This window comes from Lynx rufus, unplaced genomic scaffold (genome assembly GCF_022079265.1).
Source record: "Lynx rufus isolate CCGP_SWC_20201006 ecotype Redwood Valley unplaced genomic scaffold, mLynRuf1.p SCAF_8, whole genome shotgun sequence".
Lineage (NCBI taxonomy): Eukaryota > Metazoa > Chordata > Mammalia > Carnivora > Felidae > Lynx > Lynx rufus.
In genome coordinates this window covers 1,352,748-1,368,077 of record NW_025814896.1, presented here as the reverse complement: position 1 = coordinate 1,368,077, position 15,330 = coordinate 1,352,748, and the positions used below count along the sequence as shown (strand labels likewise).

Below are 15,330 nucleotides of genomic sequence, written 5' to 3'. Positions count from 1 at the left end.
GTACCCCCCACTGCCCCCACAGCTGTGGGGCGGGTGGCTCGGGGGCCTCAGTGCACAGGGGACAGCCGATTCCCCCCCCCCGACACTCAGCATCTGGGGCATGGGGGCAGGGCACCCGCCAAGGGCACGGCCGGGTCACCCACAGACACAGCCGGACCCAGGATCGGCCCTCCCCGCACCTTGCCAACACTTTCTTTAAAGGGTCCCAGCTGTTTAGGAAGTGTTCGCGTCAGGGGAAGTCAGAGAGAAGGGGCCGAACCAGTTGGAAGGTTCCGGCCTCCGTGCCGTCCGGGCTGTCAGTACGCAGAAGAGTGGTTCCAAGCCGGCCGCCAGGGAGCCCCCCCAGGAGGGCCTGCCGCCCTCTTTGTAGAACGAGGCCTTCCAAGTGACATTTCCTCCACGGTTTTAAGCAAATCCCTTGTCCTAATATTTGTGCTAAGTTGACTTTTATGATTTTTTAAGCTCCTAGGCTGGCTCGGAAAGAAATCTTTGAAAAGAAGGCCAGCTTAACGGAAAGGTCAGGGGTTTAAAAACCAAACAGTGAGCTTAAGCAGCTGGGCCAGGGCGCATCTCCACCAGCAACGTCCTGAGCAGCTTTGGCTCCTGGCCTGCAAAGGGACAGGCCCCCGCGGTCGCTGGCTGGTCCCTTCCCCTTGGGAGGCTCCTGGGAGAGGCGGCCACACCGCACGGGCCGTGGTAGGGCCCCGTGTTACCTGTGTGCCGAGATGGCAGCGAGCCCCTGGCACGGCAGCGTGGTCTGGCGGGATCACCTCCTTTTGTGCCCCAACCCCCAGACCCGTTTACTTCGTTGGTGGGCTTGCCTTCCAGAGAATAAGCTCAGCTAACCCGGTGGGGTTTTCCTGCAACCTTTGTTGGCCTGGGCCCCTCACACCCTCCGAAGCCACCGCACCACCCTCAGCAACTCCCACCACGCAGGCGTTTGCTGAGTGTCCACGGCGGGCCAGCGCAGCCCGCGTGCGTGACAGCCCCCGCCCCAGACGCCCCAGGGAGCATCTGTGCAACCGCCATTCCCATGTTACAGATGACAAATTGAGGCACAGAGAAGCTAAAGCCGATGCCCGGGCACCACGTGGCGGGGCCACGATTAAGCCTCCTATGCGCTTGTGGTGTCTTTGAACGCTACATTTTGAAGCGCGTTTTTTTCTGTGCTGGACCCCGGACGAGACCATCAGGTTCCGCGGACCAGGCGGGCCCACGGCCAGTTCACAGAGGAACAAACACAGACCCAATGCGCTCGCCGTGGGCAGGTGTGGGCCAGGGTCTGGGGTCTGGGAGAGCTTCTTAGGTCTCGCTCCCTTCCTTCAACCCCCTAGGCCTACGGAGGGTTCCTATTAGCACAGCGGGGTCCACACACGGACAAGGCCAGGCCTTGACTGTGACCCCCAGGGCCACCCTTCCCCACGCCCCTGGGCCTGGGCCTGGGCTGGGACCATGACCTGTGATGATCAAATCCAGGCGGCCATAAGGGGGGGTGTGTGTGTGCCCACCCGCCCCCGGGCGCCAGGTGCAGGAACCCGGCCGGCAGGGGGAGGGTGCTCTCTGCCCCCCTCGCTCACCACTCCCACCCAGCTGTGCTGGAGGCCGCCTGGGCGCCCACGAGGGAAGGGCAGCGCCCCAGCCGCGCCAACGGGGCTTACCTCCCTCACCCCTCCCTGAACCAGCCTCGAAGGACCAGGGGGCAGTTCCCTCCCTGGGGCGGGTGGGGGGCCCGAGAAGTTGGGAAGGCGGGGAAGGAGGGGCGTGCCCCGGGAGAGGTGCCTGGAGAGAACCGCTGTCCCCTCCCCGGCCCCCGGGAGCCGGGCGGGAGCGGCACTCGGGCGGGGCGGGGCGGGGCCGAGGCCGGGGCCGCCCCCGCCCCCACCCCGCCCCGCCCCCCGCCGCCGGGCGCGCCGCGCAGTCGCCCGCGGAGCCGAGGCGCGGAGCCCGGGAGGGCGCGGGCGCGGCGGGCGGTGTGCGCGGAGAGCGCGCGGGAGGCGAGCGCAGGCGAGGGAGTGAGCGCGCCGGGGCGGCCGTGCGTGCGCTCCGCTCGGCGCCACAGGCTCTCCGCGCGCCCGGACCCGCGGGGTCCGGAGGTCGGGGGAGGAAGCCCGGGCCGGCGGGGAGCGGGAGGGCGGCCCGGCCCCCCGCCCCCTGCGGCCGGCGCCCCTCGGGCGCTCCGGGTGGCGCTTCCGGCTGGACGGCGCGCCCGCTCTCGGTCTCGCGCCCACCCCGCCGGCTTCCTCCGCTCGGTCCCCGCCGGCGCCGCGCCCACCATGCGCCTCAACGGCTCGGCGCCGGGTCCGCGGGGCGCGCCGGGCGCCAAGCCCTTCCCGCTGCCACCCTCGGGGCTGGAGGCGGCGCTCCTGGTCCCCGGCTTCGGTAACGGCTCAGGCAACGAGTCCGAGCGCCTCCGAGCGGCGCCCAGCAGCGACCTGGATGTGAACACGGACATCTACTCCAAGGTGCTGGTGACCGCCGTGTACCTGGCGCTCTTCGCGGTGGGCACCGTGGGCAACTCGGTGACGGCGTTCACGCTGGCGCGCAAGAAGTCGCTCCAGAGCCTGCAGAGCACGGTGCATTACCACCTGGGCAGCCTGGCGCTCTCCGACCTGCTCATTCTGATGCTGGCCATGCCCGTGGAGCTGTACAACTTCATCTGGGTGCACCACCCCTGGGCCTTCGGCGACGCCGGCTGCCGCGGCTACTACTTCGTGCGCGATGCCTGCACCTACGCCACAGCCCTCAACGTGGCCAGCCTCAGCGTGGAGCGCTACCTGGCCATCTGCCACCCCTTCAAGGCCAAGACCCTCATGTCTCGCAGCCGCACCAAGAAGTTCATCAGTGCCATCTGGCTGGCCTCGGGCCTGCTGGCCCTGCCCATGCCCTTCACCATGGGCCAGCAGAACCGCAGCGCCGACGGCCATCACCCCGGCGGCCTGGTGTGCACCCCCATAGTGGGCACCGCCACGATCAAGGTCGTCATCCAGGTGAGGGGCTGCTTCGCGCGGGAGGAGGGCTGGGAAGAAACAGGGGTCTCGCGGGGGGGCCAGGGTCGGCAGGCTCTCCCTCAGGGAAGCTGCGGGCTTCTCTTTCCCCCACCCCAAAAGTAGTTTCCAGTCTGTGTCCCCCTCTGGGACAGCGCGCTAGAGAACGTCACCGGGAAGTTTTACTCGGAAGCTGGGAAGGAGATGGGGGGCAGGGGGTCCTCAGGATCAGCCTGCCCCCCTCTTCCCACCTTGCACTCCAGCGCGGCCAGACCTTGCCCCCCCATCTCATCCCCTCCTTCTATCCAAGGGGGCTGGGCCCTCAGATCAGCGAGGTCTCTGAGGGTCCACGGATGGGCCTCAGCCGTCTCCAGGCCCCGGTGTGCATGCCGGGGGCCATTCCTTTCATCGGCTTCTCAAAAGGCTGTGTGACCCCAAGAGGCCGGGTCCCTCTCCTCTGCAGCAGAGCCCCCGGGGGTCAGCACTGCTCCCCCCCCCCAACCCCGGGCCTCCTGGCTGCTCTGCCCCCTGCTCACAACTTGGGAGGTGGAGCCGAGCCTGATGCCCTGTGGGGCCGGTTCCTTAGGTAAGCCTCGGTTTTCCCGTCTGTGAACCAGGGTGATCACAGCCGTGGCCTCAAGTGGCAGAGCGTGGAGGAGGAAGCGTGTGGGAAGGGCTTGCACGCGGCACGTTCAGGAGCACTGTCTTGGTGGTGCTGGTGAAAAGTTGCTTCTGCTGGGAAGGGCTTCCGGCGTTTGGGCGTGGTGGCGGGTGGGGGGCCCGCGTGAGGCGGGTAACGCCGGAGCCCGAGGGTCCGAGGAAGGTGTCGCGAGAGCCCAGGCGGGAGCCCTCCCCGGGAATCGGCTCCGACAAGGCCTCCTGGCCGGTGGGGGGGTTCTGGCCCTGGAGACAAGGTTTCTCAGGCCAGGACAGAAATGCCACCGTGGACGGCGTCATGGCCCCAGGACCGGGTAGTGCAGGTGGGGTGCAGGTGGTGCAGGGACGGAGGTGCAGGTGGGGCGGGGACGGTGGGCGGGGCCGGGGGGCCACTGTCCCCATGGGGCTGTCCTTCCACACGGCCCGGCAGGACTCATGCTGGGAGTGGGGTAGGAACTGTCATCTGTACGTCACTCCCTGGGCCCTGGCTGATCCACCACGAGTGGCCCCCCCACACCTGCACTGAGAACTTGTGGCCACGGGGTCCCCTGCGTGGAGAGGCACCCCCACCCCAGCCACACGTAGCAGGGAAGTGAGTAGAGCCCGGCCGCCTATCTGCACAGGAGGCAAGGGCATGCAGGGCCGTTCAGGTCAGCAAGTCGAGTCAGTAGCACTCGCTGCCCCCACCCGAGGAGACGCCTCCACTCGGACCCCCGCCCCTTCGGCTCTCGGGGGCCTTGGCCGGGAGCGGTCGGGTTTGGATCATCAAAAACAAACCACAGCAGAGCAGACTGGGCACGCCCCCCCCCAAAGCGTCCTCTCCATTGGCCCCACGCGATCAGACGCCTCAGTGACACCGCTTCACCTCTCAAAGGGCCGTCTCTCCCAGTCCCTGTGCTCAGAGGGTGCCACACCCACACTGCCCAGGGCGTGTCATTCGTCCAGGATGTCTGCTGAGCACTGACTACGGACAGGCCCCACTTCTGCACCCACGGACATAGTGCTGCCCCAGCATTTACCAAACGCTCGCTGGCTTCCTGACGCCCCCCAGATCGGCCGCAGCCTTGTGCTGGGAAGGACTGATAGGGCTCCCTCCAGGCGCCCTTCCCTCTGTGCTGACGGCCGAGGGCGGACGGCAGGAGCGTGGCCGGGCCCTTCTACACGACCCCTCCATCTCAGGAGAGGTGCCCCCGGTTGACGTTCCCCCCTCGGGCCTCTGGGCCGCTTGGCAGGACGGGGGGGGGGCGAACGTCCGCTGTCTTTTAAGCAGCGACGTCTGCCCGGCAGGGGCTGGGTGCTTGTGTCCATCCGTGCGTCGCCCTCTCACCGGCCATGGTGGAAGTGTGCAGCCGTTGGCCGATCGAATGGCCCCTCCTTCCAAAACGGGGGCCTCTCCCAGCCTGTTGTGTCCCCCAGGAGGCCACCAGCGTCCCCCCCCCCGCCGCCCCTCCCCACCATCCGCACGAGCCCATGCTGGGCACTTACATGCAAACTAGTGCTTAGAAATGAGGTGGTTCAGTCAGATATCTGAGCAGCTTAGAATGGTCATTGCCGAACACATCTTGAGCAGGTATCTCATTATCTGAGCAGGTAGCCTGGAGCTGGGCCGAGGGGAGCTTGTACAGAGGGCAGGGCCACGCCCGGGCCAGCGGAGACCCCGGGCCCTGGGCCCCGAGTTGACAAGGGCGTCTGGCAGGAGGAGCCCACGGAGCCTGCCGCGTTCCCTAATCCGGTCCCTCCTCTGGCCCTAGGAGGGAACTGGACTCAGGCTTTCCAACGCACTGTTGGTTCCAGCGCAGCCGTCCTGAGTGAAAGACGTGCGCGCACCAGCCACCGAGGGGCCCTCCCCTTAGAAAGTTCCTCTGAGAACCTTCGCCTCCACCGTTCATGCAGGTGTCTGCCCCGGGCTGGGTCGTGTTTGGTCCCACGCAGCCCTGCCGGGTCCCTGCTCTGACCTCAGCCACGCTCTCTGTTGCTGCTCGGGTGGGATGCCCATCCCTCCGGCGAATGCGACCTGAGCTCTTACTGAGTGCGGCGAGTTCCAAAGGCAGTGAGCCGAGGGGACCGGTGACCGGGGTGGCAGACGCCTGGGGGGGTGGTGCATCTGGTTCAGATCTGACCTGGCCGGGGGCTTGTCCAGCCTCATAATCCCGGCGGCCCCCAGCCTGACCCAGGACTCAGCAGCAAATATGCCGCCTGCCCCAAGGCGGTCGCTCACCTGGTCACCAGCTCTGCCTGGTGCCAGCCCCAGCTCCCTAGACTCATGTTGTCCCCATGTGTTCTCCCAGTTAGAGAAGGGGGGAGGGGAGGCGCTGACCTCCGGACCAGTGTTCTCAAGCCTGGGGACTGTGGCCACGCGTATGCAAACACATACAGGTGCACACACAGAGACACATGCACAGACACACACGCACGAACATGGAGATACCCAGAGACACACGGACGTGCACACGCGTGCACGTCGACATGCAAAGAGGCACACGCAGACACACATGTGCTCGTATTACACATAAACTCACGTGTGTGCTTGCACACAGACACACGTGCACAGACGCCTGCACACATACACGAGCACACGCAGCTGTACTTGACCGTGTGCCCGTGCAGCATCCTGTCCACACGGCAGGCTGTCTGTGCAGCTCAGTTGACAGCAGGTGGTCTGGGAGGCCCCATCTTTTCCGTCAAAAGTAGGGAGGCCTCTGTGCTGCTCGGGGCACAGGATCTGGGGGACCGGCGTGTGCAGCAGGCTGGTGAGGGAAGCTCAGGACCCATCCTTCTCTAACAGGTCCGTGCGCATCGGCCCCCAGGATCAGGGTCACCCCAGCCCTCGGTGCTGAGGGGCATGACTGGGCAGAATCCCAGGGACCCAAGCGAGCGCTCACGTGGTGCCCCGAGGCGGTCTTGCCCTGTCCCTGGCGAATGTCCTGGGGGCGGTAGGGCCTTGCCTCCGGGGAGACCTGGTTCTGCTGTTTTTTGGTAAGCGTATGGTCTCTGTGATGCTCAAACCAGCGGCAAAGTGTGTCCGCCCTCGGAGAAATCTGCTCCGTGGGCAGGGCCGGAGGGAGCCCGGAAGCCTCCCGGGGCAGAGCGACCCCGCGCGCACCACGGTGCCCGGGCAAGGGCAGGGGCGGGGGAGCTGAGTCGGGGACAGCCCCCCCTCCGAGCGCAGGGCGGGAGCCGGGGAGCCTGGTGGGCGCCAGCGAGGGCTCTGGAGCTGTCACTTCACTGTTGCTGTTTCCAGCCCCTGCGGGCCTCGCAGCAGCTGTGTGGACGAAGGATCCTGCTCCTGGGGGCTCCCTGCTCCTTTGTTCACCTTCCTAGACAGGCGTGTCCCCGGCAGGGACACACCGTCTTTCCGGAGGAGCAGGGGCGTGGGGGAGGAGCTGGCGCCCCGCACCCCCCTGCCCAGAGCCGAGGCAGCTCCATCACGGGCCCTCAAGGGCTGACGTGGCTCCGCGGGGGCAGAGGCAGCCAGGACCTGCCTCCACAAAGTGGGAGAAAATTGGATCCAATAAAATTAGACCAGGAGGCATTTTCTCAGGGCCTCTGCCCTGTGGCACCTCGATTCTCCGTTCCTGCCCCTGCCTGTGAGCCGCAGGCCCGGTGGTCGCGGCCGGCCGGCCTCAGTGATGCTGGCACTCTCGTGGGTAAAGGGTAGCGAGCTGCAGGGTCCCCACCAACGTGACAGGGCAGTGGGGGACGCGGCGGATGCCAGAGTGCCCAGCTCCCAGCTGGTACCATCACATCCCCCCACCCTGGGCACTGAGGGCGCAGCGGCCCCCCCCAGAGCATGGGTCCCCCTCCGCCTCCTAAGTGAGGGACCTCCTGAAATCAGCGCCAGTGCCCTGGGGATTAAAGACACGGGGCCGGTAAGCCCAATGCGGGGTTTCCAGTTAGACGCTGGGCCGGAAAGGGCAATCGCCGTGAAGGCTGCGAGCCGGCTGTCAAAGCCGGGCACTGCCCAAGGGCAGAGTGTCCACGGAGGGAGGACAGGCTTGCAGGACGGGCGGTCCTGGGGGGGGTGTGTGCCTGGCAGCGGGGGGAGGGTATCCCACCTGCTCATGATGTAGGGGCTGGGGGTGGGGTGGGGCTTTGTTTCCCTCCAGCACAGAAGGAACAGCCACACACCCCATCTGGTCTCCCAGCGGCTTGTGTTACGAGGAGAAAAGGCATCTGAAGCCTTTCTTGTTTTCCATTGTGGTGACGCACACACAGCAGATTACCGGTTCAGCCGTCCCCACCGCCAGCACTCGGCCGTCAGTCGGGAAGGGCTCTGCGTCCCCATGAAGCCTCGCCCACTCCCACTTCCTGGGTCCAGGTTTGACTGCTGTCCGCCCTCGTCTGCGGGGTCTCGGGCCTTTCCTCGCCCGTGAAGCGTCGGGGTCCCCGAAGGAACATGCTGAGCGAAAGCAGCACCGTCAGAAAACCACCGACGTTCCGGAAAAGGGACAGCACTGGGGACAGATTAGTGGCTGACGGGCTGGGGGCGGGGTCGACTTTGGGCCATCGGTGTCCTGCCTCCTGACTGGTGTCCCTTACGTGACAGGGCTTTTATCAGAGCTCGTGGAGCTGTGGACTGAGGGGTAATTTCATGACTGAATTACGTGTCAGTGAGCGCGTCAGGAACCAAGCTGAGGGCGCTCGGAGACCTCACCCCGTGAAGGCCCTGGGGGGCACCAGGTCCCTTCTCATGGTCCTCCTAAAGGCCTAATGGCCCGGAAGGACCCGAGGGGTCCTGGGAACATTCGCGGGGAGCTCAAAGCCCGGCAGCCCCGTCTCCCCTCCGCTCGCACCGAGAGCCAGGCAGGTGCTGGGGGCCCAGGAGGCACAGGGGACGAGGGCCTGACTCCCACACCCAGAGGAGCACAGTGTTGCCGAGCTCACGGCCCTGGGCTCCGCCTGGGCCCCTGAGACCCCTGCCGTCCCCAGCAGCCACCGGCGAAGGTGCAGCCACTAGGGGCCGTGTGGCCGGCCCGGCCTGGTGCCATCCGGTGAGGGCCGGGCTCCTCGGGTCCAGCCAGGAGGCTGCCCCCCTGCAGCCTGCGGGACCGCACCCCTGCGTCATCACCCTGGGCTGGTGTGGGGGGGGGGGCAGGGGCAGGGGGGCAGTAGGCCCCTCGGGGGCACGCAGCACGGAGGCCTCACCGCTGGCCAGCCGTAGGACCCTGGCCAAGCGACACGACCTGCACCTCATTTCTTTGTCCACCAGCTGCGGGTGGCGGCTCGCGGCCCAGTGGGTCAGGACACTTGGGGTGCTTGGGACGGCCCCGGGCACCGCGCGAGGGCTCCGCGACGCACACACCACGGAACAGCGGCGTTCGTGGGGAGACCAGGACCCCCGATCTGTGGTTTTAAGGCAACAAGAGCTGCTCTCCTCCCGGGAGGGTCCTCGTCCCGGGGCTGGGAGCTGTTTCTGTCATCCGTGTGCGTCCACGCTCTGGGGGTCCTCGTGCACCCCCCGGGTCCTTCCAGAAACCTTTTATTTTAAAGTTTACCCCTAGAGGGGCTCCTGGGGGCTCAGTCGGTTAAGCGTCCAACTCTTGATTTCAGCTCAGGTCATGATCTCGCGGTTTGTGAGTTCGAGCCCCACATCAGCCTCTGTGCTGACAGCTCAGGGCCTGGAGCCTGCTTGGGATTCTCTCTCCTTCTCTCTCTCTGCCCCTCTCCCGCGTGCACACACGCCCGCTCTCTCAAATAAATAAACTTAAAAAAAAATTTAAGATCTACACCTAGTAAAAATCACTTTCCTTTTGCTTCCTTCCGAGTTCTGGCAAACGCACACAGCCCCGTAACCGCAGCTCAGAGCATCGCGGCCAGTCTTGTCGCCCCAAAGCTTTGTCTTGTCCTGTTGCTTTGGGGCAGGCATGCCCCGTCCCAGGATCTGTTTTCCTCCCAGCCTCGCGCCTTTTCCAGAATGTCACATAAATGGAGCCTCACGGGGCGTCACCTCCCGAGTCTGGCTTCTGTCACTTACCACGGTGCTCGCTGTTGTCTGAGTCGAGAGCTCTTCCTCCTTCTATGGAAGATTCCGTTGAAGCTTGGACCACGTCTGTGTATCCGTTTGCCGGGTGAGGGGCACTGGCTCGTTCCCAGTTTTGAGCAGCAGCTCGTCCTTGGTTCAGGCTTCAGTGTGACCGTGCGTTCTCATTTCTCCGGAGTGAATCCTGAGGAGGGAGCCGGGTTGCCGGGTCATACGGGAGGGTGTTCGACCTTTTAGGAAACGGCCAAGCTTTCCCAGGTGGAGGTGCCGTATGGAACGTCCGGGCGCTCTGCGGCTGCCCGCACCTGCTGTTGTAGGCGCGACCCTTGTTTTCCTCTAGCCCCCAGGGGCGTGCCGTGGGACCTTGAGGTTTGGTTTGCGTGATCGGTGCCGTGGAGCGGCTCACCACGCTCTGTCCGCGCCTGTGCGCCTTCTCTGACAACATGTCGGTTTCGGTACCTTGCCCAGTTTTTATTTACGTATTTTTTTTTCATTTTTAGTGTTTATTTATTTTTGAGAGAGAGAGAGAGAGAGACAGACAGAGCACAAGCAGGGGAGGGGCAGAGAGAGAGAGAGAGGGAGACACAAGATCCGAAACGGGCTCCAGGCTCCGAGCTGTCAGCGCAGAGCCCAGCGCGGGGCTCGAACCCACAAACCGCGAGATTCTGACCTGAGCCGAAGTCGGAGGCTTAACCGACGGAGCCCCCCAGAGGTTTTAAACTGACTTGTTTTCTTACTGAATTTTGAGAGTTTTGAAAACTGCATACGAGTCCTCTGTGCAGATACGTGCTTCGCAAGCATTTTCTCCCCTGTGGTTTATCTGTGCATTTTCCTGACCTTGTTTGTCACAGAGCAAACAGCTGTCATTTTGACAGACTCCAACTTATCAGACGTTTTAACGAATCACACTCTTGGTGTTGTGTCTAGGAATTCACGAAGATCCCCTTCCCCGGTTCCTTCCATCATCTTCGTCATTTATGTTTCACATGCAGGTTTATGATCTGTTTTGAGTTGATATTTCCACAGGGTGAGCTATGGATGCTTGTCTTTTCTTTTTACATATCCACATCCAAGCGGTCAGTGCCGCTCGAGAAAAGACGATCTTCTCTGCGCTGAAGTTTTTTGACACCGCCATCAAAAGTCACCTGACCTCCCGTGCGGGGCTCTGCCCAGACCTTCCTCCGTCTGCGTGTCTGCGCCGTCCCTGCCTCCAGACTGCCTCCAGCACCGCAGCCTTGTGGGGGGTGTTCCAGACGGCAGGCTCCTCGGTCCTCCTGTTCTTTCCCAGAAGCCCTGTGCTACTCTCGTTCCTTTGTTTTCTATGTAAATGTTAGAATCCGCTTCTCGGGCGTCCACAGAAACGCCCACAGGGGTTTTGATTTAAACTGGGACGGTGTGGGGGCGCCTGGGTGGCGCAGTCGGTTAAGCGTCCGACTTCAGCCAGGTCACGATCTCGCGCTCCGTGAGTTCGAGCCCCGCGTCGGGCTCTGGGCTGATGGCTCAGAGCCTGGAGCCTGTTTCCGATTCTGTGTCTCCCTCTCTCTCTGTCCCTCCCCCGTTCATGCTCTGTCTCTCTCTGTCCCAAAAATAAATAAACGTTGAAAAAAAAAATTTAAAAAAAAAAATAAAAAAAAATAAACTGGGACGGTGTGTGGCTCAGTGGGGGGAGACTTGGCATCTTAACCCTGAGACATCTGGTCCCCAAGCACAACGCAGCCCTCTGTTCGGTTAGGTCCCCTTTGTCGCGGTTACTGTGCCTCTGCCGGCACACAGATCCTGACGTGCTCGGTTAGGTTACACCTAAGTATTCGTGTTTGGGGTTATTGCACACGGGCTCTTAAAATTTTTTCTCTTTCCCGTCGTTGACGGCCAGCATAGAGAAGTGTGAGTGGGTTTGTGGGTTGATGTGTGTCTTGTGACCATGGTAAGCACACGTATGAATTCTGCAAATAATTTTGTAGGTTCCCTGGGGTTTTCTGTGCAGGCAGTCCTGTCGTCTGTGAATAGAGAAAGTTTCATTTCATCCTGTCCAATCTGTATGCCTGTAATTTCCTCTTACTGCCTCATCGCGCCGGCTGTGACTTCTGATACGTAATCTGGGCAGAAGAGAAAATCTCCCGGCCTCGTTCCTGATCTTGGAGAGAAAGTGTTTGTGCTTTATAATTAATATGAGGTTTTTTGTTAAGTTTTTAGTAGATGATCTTTATCAGATTAAGAAATTTCCCTTCTATTCCTAGTTTGCTGAGGGTGTTTATCATGAACGGATGCTGAATTTTGTCCAATGCTTTTTCTCCATTATTGGTGTGATCGTATGATTTTTCTTCCTTAGTTAATACAGTGAATTACATTGATTAGTGTTTTGTTGTGGTCAAGCATATATAATATAAAATTCACCATTTTAGCCATTTTTAAGTGTCTGTTTCAATGACACTGAGCACACCCACATTTCAGTGTGACCGTCCCCATGACCTGCCCTCAGGACTCCTTCATCTTCCCAGACGAGAACTCGAGAACTTGGTCCTCACACTGCCCGCCCCTGCTCCCCTTGACCTGCCCCTGCCCCACCCACTGCCCCCTCACCTGCCCTGCCCTCTACTTCTGTCTCTGTGGACACAACTACTCTGGGCGCCTTGTATCAGTGGAAAATGTTGACTGATTTTTAATGTTGAACCAGACTCACATTTCTTTTTTTTTTTTTTTTTCAAATTTTTATTTAAATTCTAGTTCATTAAGTCGATATTGGTTTCAGGAGCAGAACCCAGTGACTCATCACTCAACATACGACACCCCGTGCTCGTCCCAACACGTGCCCTCCTTCGTACCCATCCCCCATCTAGCCCGTCCCCCACCCCCCTCCCTCCATCAACCTCAGTTTGTTCTCTGTATCTAAGTCTCTTATGGTTTGTTTCCCTCTCTTCTCTTCCCCCCCTTCCCATATGTTCATCTGTTTTATTTCTTAAATTCCATATATGAGTGAAATCATATGGTATTTGTCTTTCTCTGACTTACTTTGCTTGACATAATACTACCTTGTAGCTCCATCCACGTCGTTGCAAATGGCAGGATTTCATTCTTTGTGATGCTGAGTAGTACCCCGCTATATATAAACACCACATCTTCCTCATCCATCATCCGTCGATGGACAGGCGGGCTGTGTCCATAGTCTGGCTGTTGTCGAGGGTGCTGCTGTGAACATCGTGGTGCGTGTGCCCCTTCAAGTCTGTATTTCTGTGTCCTTTGCCCAAATACCTCGTCCTGCAATCGCTGCGTCGTGGGTCGACCCCAGCCTCACGTTTCTGGTACAAACTCCACCCGGTCATGTCACGTATCGTCCCGTTGGTATGTTGCCGGATTTGGTTTGTTAATACTTGGTTGAGAATCTTTGTGTGTTTGCTCCTGAGACACATTGGTCTGCAGCTTTGGCTTCTTGTATGTCTTTGTCTGGTTTTGGTGACCGGATAATGCTGGTTTCATAAAATGGTCTGAGAAGTATCTGCTCCTCTCCTACTTTCTGAAAGAGATTGTGTGGAATTGGTAGTATTTCTTCTTCAAAGGTTTGGTGGAATCTTTTGGTGAACCCGTCTGGGCCTGGAGTTTCGTGGGACGGGTTCTGGCCGTGAATTCAAGGCCCTTCCTAAGTACGGAGAGGGTCCGGGGTGCGTTCCTTCCCAAGTTCGGGCAACTTGTGTCTTTCAGGGAATTGGTCCATTTTCTCTAAGTTGTCAAATTTGGCGGCTTGCAGTTCGTGGCTTGGCTTTGTCACTGGGTCCTACCTGTGGGGTCTGTAACAATCCCTTGTTTTTTCCACTCCTGATATCAGTGGTCTGTGCATTCTCTTTTCTCCCCTGCTCAGTACGGCCGGTTTACCCGTATTGTTACTCTTTTTTCGATTAACCAGCTTCACTGATTTTTTTCTGGTGTCTTTCTGCTTTAGTCGTATTTATTTATGTTCCCGTCTTCGTCTCCTTTCTGTGCCTGGTCTGGATTTAATCTGTTTTGAGCTCCTAGACTTCTTAAGGTAGAAGCTTAGACTCATGATTCAAGGCCTTATTCTTTTGCAGTTTAAACATTTAATGCTACAGACTCCCTCCCAAATGCTGCCTTAGTAGCATTTCAAAATTTGCAAAATGGGTTCTAATTCAGTCCAACATGTTTTCTCATTTCTCCTGAGATTTAATTCCCTCTGCTCTTTGGACTGTTTAGAATCGTGTTGTTTAATTTGCAAACGTTTGGGGATTTTCCAAACGACACTTTGTCATTGATTTGTAATGCCATATGTTTGGAGAACATGCTCGCGCGATTTCACTTCCCCAAAGGGGTTCACGTTCGTCCGACGGCCCCGAGTCCCGGTCTGAGCTGGCGAGCGACGCGTGCGCCCTCGCAGGGCATGCGCTCTGGGGGGCGTATCACTCTCTGAGGGCTGATTTGGCTGGCCACGCTGTACTGTTTAGTTCCAAAATTCCCACTGGTTCTCTCCATCCATTTCGAGAGAGTTGGCTTACCTCAAGGAGCATGGTTCCAACACCTGCCGTAACGCCCTTGTCTGGGAACACCTTCTGCGTCCTCCTGAGGGCGGTCTGTGTCGTCTTTTCCAGAAGACTTGGGTTTTCCCGGTTCCTTCAACATCAAGTAATTTCAGATTGCTTTCTGGACACTTAGAATATTGCCGTGGCATCTGGGGTGATTTAGAACCCTCTGGAAGACGTTGAGGTTTTCGGTTGAGTCTCGTCTTTGGTCAGGGAGCCTGTGAGAGCTGTCTGGTGGCGGTGGCTGTGGCGTCCGTCCCGTCCGCGTGCCCTCCCCCGTGCGCCCACCGTTCAGGGTGTAGTCCTGGTTCTTGGAGGTGGTTTATGTCACGGTGCAGTTTTCAGGCCCTTTACTCCGGCTCGCTAGGTGTGTCCCATACGTGTGCAGGTCAAGGGTAACCCCAGGACTGCTGTCGATTCATGCAAGAATTGGGGGGCCCCTTTTCCCACTGTCTCCTTGCTGACACTTCCTCCCACGCTCTGTGGTTTCCAGAGATCCCTTTCTTAGTCCTCTGACTGGGGCGCCAGAGAATTCCGCTTTATTTCCCCCACTGACTTTTTTTAGGCGCACCTGTCTCTATTCCTGTAACGGCTGCTCCGGGGCCATAAACGTGCATCCTTAAGTTATCGGCGTCTGACAGAAATTCACATTATACCCGTTCACACCTGACACTTCCCACTTCCCGTCGCTCACCTGGAGGTCTGTTTTAGCCGATTGCTTTTTTTTCTTAGCAGTGGGTCACATTTTCCTGCTTCTTTGCACATCTCGTAATTTTTTATTTCTACTGGGCGTTGCAGATGACGCGTCGAAGAGACTCTGTTGTGTTATCTTCTTCCGAAGAGTGTCGGTTCTTGCTTTAGTGGGGCTCTCGGTTGCAGACTGATCATCTCGGTCTACACCTCGCCCGTGCAGTTCTGCAGAAAGCCCAAGCCCTTCTAACTGGGGAGGACCCCGCCGTAGACTCAGTGTCCCCTGGGGGTTTTGGAGTTGGTTTTGAGGCTTAGATGAGTCGCGCGTGGCCCTCCCTCTGGGGCGTGGCGCTGACTCCTAAGGTGCGGGCTTGCTGGCACCCGAGCACGACACTCCATGTGCCAAGGATGCCCCTCCCCTCCGCTGCTGCCACAGTGCCAGCCATCTCCCGGAAGGCTGTGTACACAGCCCAGCCGGCCCAGAAGCCACGGA

At 60.1% G+C, this 15,330-nt stretch overlaps 1 protein-coding gene across 1 annotated transcript in view; it reads left to right on the top strand.

Annotated features, from left to right (window-relative positions):
* Positions 1–2,273: 2,273 nt before the first annotated feature.
* Positions 2,274–15,330, top strand: part of NTSR1 (neurotensin receptor 1) — a 47,161-nt gene continuing 34,104 nt past the window's right edge. Inside the window, exon 1 of the mRNA XM_047069780.1 lies at positions 2,274–2,987. Within this exon, the coding sequence (XP_046925736.1) occupies positions 2,274–2,987 (714 nt within the window). The remainder of the gene's footprint in view (positions 2,988–15,330) is intronic.